The sequence below is a fragment of the Centropristis striata genome, chromosome 22 (genome assembly GCF_030273125.1).
Source record: "Centropristis striata isolate RG_2023a ecotype Rhode Island chromosome 22, C.striata_1.0, whole genome shotgun sequence".
Taxonomy (NCBI): Eukaryota; Metazoa; Chordata; class Actinopteri; order Perciformes; family Serranidae; genus Centropristis; species Centropristis striata.
In genome coordinates this window covers 26,932,035-26,939,305 of record NC_081538.1, presented here as the reverse complement: position 1 = coordinate 26,939,305, position 7,271 = coordinate 26,932,035, and the positions used below count along the sequence as shown (strand labels likewise).

Sequence of the window (7,271 nt, the reverse complement as noted above, 5' to 3'; positions counted from 1 at the left end):
GGGATTCCACTGGATGCCATACGACTCCGAAACATTTCCCGAGGACGCACGAGATCTCGCTAATTCACGCGTAATCAAGTGATATAAACGGATTTCCTACATGTATAACTATAGAATGTCTCATTTAATGTACAAGAACAGATCATTTGCTTTCAAACAACATTTATTGGACCATATTTGTAACTTACCATCCACTCCCATTACTCCTGCAATGGTTTTCCAAGCCACTTCCTTTTTATGGTTGTCTTTACATAAAGGATGTGACGGGTCGTAGATAATTGTATGATTTTGGACCTCCAGAATCATACAATTATATCTCCTCATCCATGGTGTCAGTGGGGTGAAAAGACGAGTGAAAACCTCTAACCTTGTCAGTCAAAAAGTGTTTCAGAGATAAAGAGAAAATGTTGCTAATAATTCAAATCTCCTTCTGATAACTGTACACTGTAAAAAAGTTAAAGTTATATGTTATTTTCAGAAATGTACTGAATTGACAGGGATTTCTCTTGTTTTTTTTTTCAAGATGCAAATGCCATTAAAAGTAACAGATATTAACCACAGAATAAAAGTTAAAAAATAATATGATATATGATTTAATGGGACATTATAGAATTTTTAACAGTATTATTTCATTGTTTAATGGTTGTGAATGTTAAAATACAGTACATCACATTGCTGAATGTAAAATTATAAGAAAAATAAATCCATTTTTTTTTCCTCTGGCAGCAAAAGCCATATTAAAGTAAAAAAATAAACTTACTGTTATTTGGCGGTTTGGCAACTTTTACTGCCAGACTTTTTACAGTTTTTTTAAAGATTTTCTTTTACACTGTAGCAGAGACTCATTCATTTTTATGTTGCTAGTGACAATGAAAACAGAGCAGTTATTCTCATAAAATTGGTGCTATTTAAGAAGGAAAACTGCCATAAAATGACCAATTCTGGTTCAGGTTACTGTATAAATAAGTTTAGCTTTTCTCAAAAAAACTGCTCATCTCAGCTTTGATTCCAGATGAAGGATTGGATTGAAACAGACCGCATCACACACAAGGTTAACCATTTTAATATCGTCCAATCAGAAAACACAGGAAACCACAGCATTGCAAACAGGAAGTAGGATTAAACTCGTATCTGCGACTTCCTGTTTCTGACACGTTTTGGTCCCAAGTCGTCACCACCGTCATCATTATGATCATAATCATCATAATCATCATAAACACCATCTTCACCTTCTTTAACTGACATTTTAATACTTTTAAATATCATATTTGTTATGTTTAACAGTGTTTATTGTACATGTGTGCTTTATGTCTGGAAACCAAATTTCCCCCTCGACGGGGCAATAAAGGTTCAAAATGCACTGAATAATTAGCATAATAATCATAATAATACTAATTAGCTTTTTCACATCATCAACAATTATCATTAGCGTCTCGACCGCCATCATTAGAGCCACCATCGTTCTCGCTTCAGATCACAATCATAATAATGTTTAATTATCATAATTTTAATCATCATCATGACTGGCGCAGCAGTCACTGTCGCCACACTAACTGCTGCTGGTACCTTCAACACACACACACACACACACACACACACGCGCACACACACACACACACACACACATCACTGACCACACGGTGTATAGAAGCAGGCAGGCCCATTAATTCATATATGGCTCAATTATTAACATCAAAGCCGGATCTAACAAAAGAGGGAATAACTTCAAAAAGTCTGTTTTTAAACAGGACGGAGGTTCACCAGAGTTCATTGGGATTCTACTCATTTTAAGTCCAAAAAGATTCATCTCCCAAAATATCCATATATCTTCCAAGCCTCCGGACTCACAGTTCATTGACATTTAAAACTCTAAGAGGGGGAAAGCAGACATGTAAAATCCAAAGAATCCGTCACGTTGCAGAGCCCGTTAAACTGTACAATCCGTGCTGCTGGAACATCTGCCGATCTGCAGAGTTCACGCTTTCTGACGTCTTTTTTTTGATCACACGGGAGGATCCGTTGCATCGCCAATCCGACAAACTGTGGAGTTGTCAGTCAGTATGGCTGTAAATCTTAAAATCTTCTTAAAATCTTTCGCACAGCAGGAGTTCCTCAACAAAAAATCCTTACCATCCGTCTTATCGTACAACGTCCACTGCAGAATCCGTCACATGTTCGAATTCAAAACCTTGAAAAGTCCGTCAGCCGATGAATTTTGTTAATCCATCGCTCTGCAAACACTGTAAATTCCACCAACGCCACAAAATCCATCGTGCTGCAGAATCTGCTCCATTTTTTATCGTCCAATCTGTTGCACAAACTGTAAAAGTCCACTGATGATAAGCTTGAGTCAAGAGAACAGTGCCATTAAAAACACCACATCGTCTGCATATAAAGACACTCAACAACTCAATTATCTCGTTCTTTTCCCCCCATCCTCCATCTAGTCTACCACTCATTTATTTAAAAAAAATAAACCCAAAAGATTGATTGAAAGCTAACCACTGATTGGCTAAAAAATGAGACTTTCTGCCCAGCAGCTGAGGGACGACGGCCTTCATCCGACAACTTTATGGTTTTTTGTGCTTTGTGAAACCGATGAGATCTGTTTGAGTTTTTATTTGGTCAAAGGTTTTTTTATTTTTATTATCTCCAAAGGTTGCAGCCTGACAGAAAGGTTGTCATAGAAACTGTCAGCTATAGTCATAGTCCCCCTGACTCCACAAAGGGAGATTGTGTGTTCTTTCTCATCCATCTGTCACTTCTTTTATTCAATAAGTCCCTCTCAGGAGCTGCTGTCAGCTTCTACCAGGTCACTAAGTAACAAGAAAGTTCCTTTGACTGATTTCAGGTGGGTGGAGACTATTGTTGTGACAAAACTGTTCCATAGTTTTGTTTTCTGCCATAAACTGACTTTCTGTCATGAGTTCATGTGGTCAGAAAAAGCAGCTTTGGTTAGAAAATCCATAATGTAAGGCCTTTTCTGCACTGAAAATATGTCTTTATTAGCTGTGAGAATTGAAAAATGATGATGTAATATAATTGGTACTTCTGTGCAATCTGAACTAACTACAAATAAAGAAAATTGGTGAATAGGGGAGTTATTTCTGAAACAGCAAAGTTTGTGTAATAGTATAAGAAACTTTGAAATATTCTCTCTGTTTAAAAAGAAAATACTAAGAATGACATCTGGCAGGAAACAACTCTTGTTCTTTCTGGGTTTTTTTTTTTTGCCTTTTGAGTCAATTTTACTGACTTAAACATACTTTCTGCCATTTCATTGTGTGATTTGCAAATATAAAACATGAATTTTGTATGCCATTAATTCCCACAACTATATTAGAGTTGCATTTTTCAGAGGAAAAGAGTAATTTGGTGGGAAAAGAAATCCTTAATACAACACAACGGCTTTCTCTGTGCGGAACAAAATACTTATGATTAGTATATAATTGATATAGTATTAAAAGCTTGTGTGACCTTTTCATTTATGAAATATTCTCTGTTTTGTGTCTCAAAAGACAATGAAAAAGAAAAGTACTAAGAATGTAATTTGGCGAGAACAAAGTCTTGTTCTTTTTTTGTTTTTGTGATTTTTTGTCTTGTAAAATCACCAACATTTGCCTTGTTTCTCTTCCTTCTTTTTTGCTAAAAGGTTGATTTTTATGGCCATTTTTAACAGTTCAACTGTTAAAATGTATAGATGGAATAGAAGCCGGCTGAAAATGTACACTATCGTAAGTTAAATTCATGGGTCTTTTCTTATTTATTTGGGTCATCTGGCCAGAAAAAAGTCTTGTTCTTTTTGTCGTTTTTGGCATTTTTGTGTCATAAAATCATCAACATTTGCCTCATTTTTTGTGGCCAGAACAGTTCAACTGTTAAAATGGACAGATGGAACAGAAGAACCCTGGTTATTTTTCACGGGAGATTGGAAAATGAAAACTGGAACTTGGAAGTTAAATTCATGGGTCATTTCTTCTTTACTGCAATAAACATACTTTCTGCCATTTCTGATTTCTGTGGCCAAATATTAAAATGATTACATGGTACAGAAGACACAGATGAATATTTCACACGGGAGACCAACTGGAACTTTCACAAGTTTAATTCATGGGTTAGGTTTTTTTTTAAAGGGCTCTCAACAAATCCAAGTCTTCTTTCGTCCTTTTGGCTTTTTGTTTTGTTGTAAAATCTCAAACATTTGGCCTTGAAAATAGCTCGTTTTTTGTGCCTTGAACTGTTTAAACAATATAATGTAGAGTTGAAATGAGAAACTGGACCTTTGACAAGTTAAATTCATGGGTTAGTTTTTTGTGAAGGCTGTCAAAAGTCGATCAAACTTCTAACAAGTTTTCTGAATAATGTCAGCTTCAGTCTCCATCCCATTATGTCCTGTACTGGATGTGAAAACCTTTTTCGGGCTTCTTAATTCATTTTCATTTTAAGCTTTTTTTTAAAAAGGTTTTCCATCTCTGCTGTTTCAAACAAAACACACCACAACATGATTGCTTCCTCCACATGCTGCCTCCACATGCTCACAGCGAAATTTTCAGCTTTTATTTTCAAAGTAATTTCCCTAAAGCGAGGCTCTCAACAAAGCCTCTCAAACCTGCTGTTTTTGTCCAAACGGCTGGAGTTTTTGAAGCCCCCCCAAACAAAGCTGCTCTTTAAATTCTAGCTGAAGCAGTTTGAACATTGTTGTGGAGAGTTAATGAGTGCGAGTGAGTCCTCAGAGCGCTGCGATCAGAGGACAGCGAGTCCACGTTGTGTTAATTACAGCGCTGTTAAATGATCGACATGCAGCAGACTGCTGGTTAATCTGCCTCTTAATGTCAGCAGGTTTAATGTAGCGAACGCAGGAAGGTCTGATTCAAACTGTTCGGGGTTTCTGGTTCATGACCGATCTGCATCAGAGCCAAGAGCTGAAAACAGATTTATCCTGCAGAAAATATCATGCTGTCAGAAATGATGCTTGTTCATTAACCCTCTGAACCCCAACGAGCTGTTTCAGGCCTTTTTTTGTTGCTGCTCTTTTTACATTTTATTCACTGTGGCCTTGTGATTAACTTCAATATATGAAAAATATAGAGATGTATAAGTCCTGCGCAATCATGGCTAGAAGTGGGAACAACTCAAACATGTCTTTGTGCAGGATAACACAGTTAGAATGAGAGAAATCAGAAAAAAAAGAAAAAACGCAAGTTGAATGTCTCTGACAAACTAATTAAAAAAATGTAACAAAACAAAATGGAATTTATCCATTCAACACCTTTCCAAGTGGCCACAAATGTCACAAATATTGAAAAAAACAACAATTTTCTACACATATTGTACATATTGAAGTATCGTCATGTTTCCAGCCTCTCCTGTCCTCTCCTCTCTGCTCTGTGTAAACAGCCTCTCCTGTCCTCTCCTCTCTGCTCTGTGTAAACAGATTTTCAGTGATTATTTGTCACCGAATGTAATGTTTTTAACAGAATCTGGTTAGAGAAAACACTTTATTTTAAATTAAACATGTAGAATAAAGAGATTCGGACACAAATATCAACATTTTAAGTTTCGGTTTGGTCACTTTTTCTAACAGAAACTTTCATAACCTATGATACGTTCAAGGACTGTTGGAAAGATCAAACTCTGATGTTAATGCCAGTTTTTACAGTTTCTTTCTACTATAATTGTTATCTTTTTGGCAATCTTTTAAAGAAAACATGTTTGGGTTCAGAGGGTTAAAGAACAAGACATTTTTTCCTGAAGGTTTTCCATTTTTGGCTGATTCCAGGTCAAATAAGAAGGTGATGAATTCTGATCTGATCAGGATTTGTTTTTTTAGACTTTTAGCTCAGACTTGAGAAGCTTTCCGGCTGATGAAGCAGTTTCTAACATCTTTATCTAACATCTTTGCCACATTTATCATCTAACTTTGTGTAAAGTTGTGTCACAACACATATCGTACCTACTCAGAAAGGTTTGTTTTTTAGTTTTTTTTACCATAAATGACTGCAGTTTTATCTCATTTTGCCAGTTTCAAGGAGTTTCTAATCGTAACTGTAAGGTTAACAACTAATCGTTTTGCAGATAAAGTATTTTCTGCATGGGCATTTCAAAGGTTTTTTTTCCTACTAGTGAAATGCAAAAGTTAAAAGGTTGTTGGTGAAATAATCTGTTTCCATTTAAATGAAGAAACAGATTTTGTTTTGAGGCTAGTTGCTCGCTAGCGATGACTGAATCACTGCTAGCTAGCAGCTCTGAAAAAATAAATATTCCATCTGAAATAAAAAGTTTGCAAAACAAACGTCTTTAAAAGCAAAAACCAGTAGAGAGAGCAGCAGAACGACCGGTCGAGTCTCCTCATTAAGTCTTTTCACTCCGTCTGACTGCAGCAGCTGTTAGCATGGAGTCAGTCTGCAGTCGCTAGCGGCGCGGCGCTAGCCGAGGGCGGAGTTCGCTGGTTTACGCAGCCACTGGTAGAACTGCCGCCGGTGGAGGCGGTGCCAGCGCACGTTGCCCTCGACGATCTCCAGCGCCCGCGGCAGCGCAGGCCCCGCCCCCACGCCGCTCGTCTGGATGAACTCCTTCAACTGAGGAAGAAAAGACGAGAGAGGAAAGGAAGAGAAAGGACAAGAAGAAGAGATGACAGAAGAATGATCAGAACATCTCAGTGACACCCAGGAAGAAAAGGAATAGAGAAGCTTTTTTCATTATTTGACTATTTTCTCGTTATTTTGCCTTTTTCGTGATTTCGACTTTCTTTTTTTTTTTCATTTTGACTTTTTCTTGTGACTTCGACTTTTTTTTCACATTATTTTGACTATTTCTCGTGACTTCAACTTTTTTCATTATTTTGACTATTTTCTCGTTATTTTGACTTTTTTTTCGTGATTTCCACTTTTTTTTCTCATTTTGGCCTTTTAGTCATGATTTCAACTTTTTTACCGTGTGTGAATGAGCAACAACATAAAGAAGATTTCTGTAGTGGTGGAAAAAGTATTTAAATCTCTCACTGAAGTAAAAGTACTAATACCACACTGTGAAATTACTCCACAACTGTAAAGGTCCTGCATTCAAAACTTACTGAAGTAAAAGTACAAAAGCATCAGCATCAAAATGTACTTAAAGTATCAAAATTAAAAGTATCGGAAACAAGATTGCGACAAGTGTAATATATATATATCATCATTTTATATATATATCATCTTTTTTTGCCCTTAGGACAAGGCGAGTATGCAGAATGTTACAACTATACAACATAAATAACAAGACTTAGATACTTA

General features: G+C 36.5%; 1 protein-coding gene across 1 annotated transcript in view; it reads right to left on the bottom strand.

Annotated features, from left to right (window-relative positions):
• Nucleotides 1–1,940: 1,940 nt before the first annotated feature.
• Nucleotides 1,941–7,271, bottom strand: part of LOC131961113 (thyrotropin-releasing hormone-degrading ectoenzyme-like) — a 267,325-nt gene continuing 261,994 nt past the window's right edge. Inside the window, exon 20 of the mRNA XM_059326384.1 lies at nt 1,941–6,578. Within this exon, the coding sequence (XP_059182367.1) occupies nt 6,426–6,578 (153 nt within the window). The 3' untranslated portion in view covers nt 1,941–6,425. The remainder of the gene's footprint in view (nt 6,579–7,271) is intronic.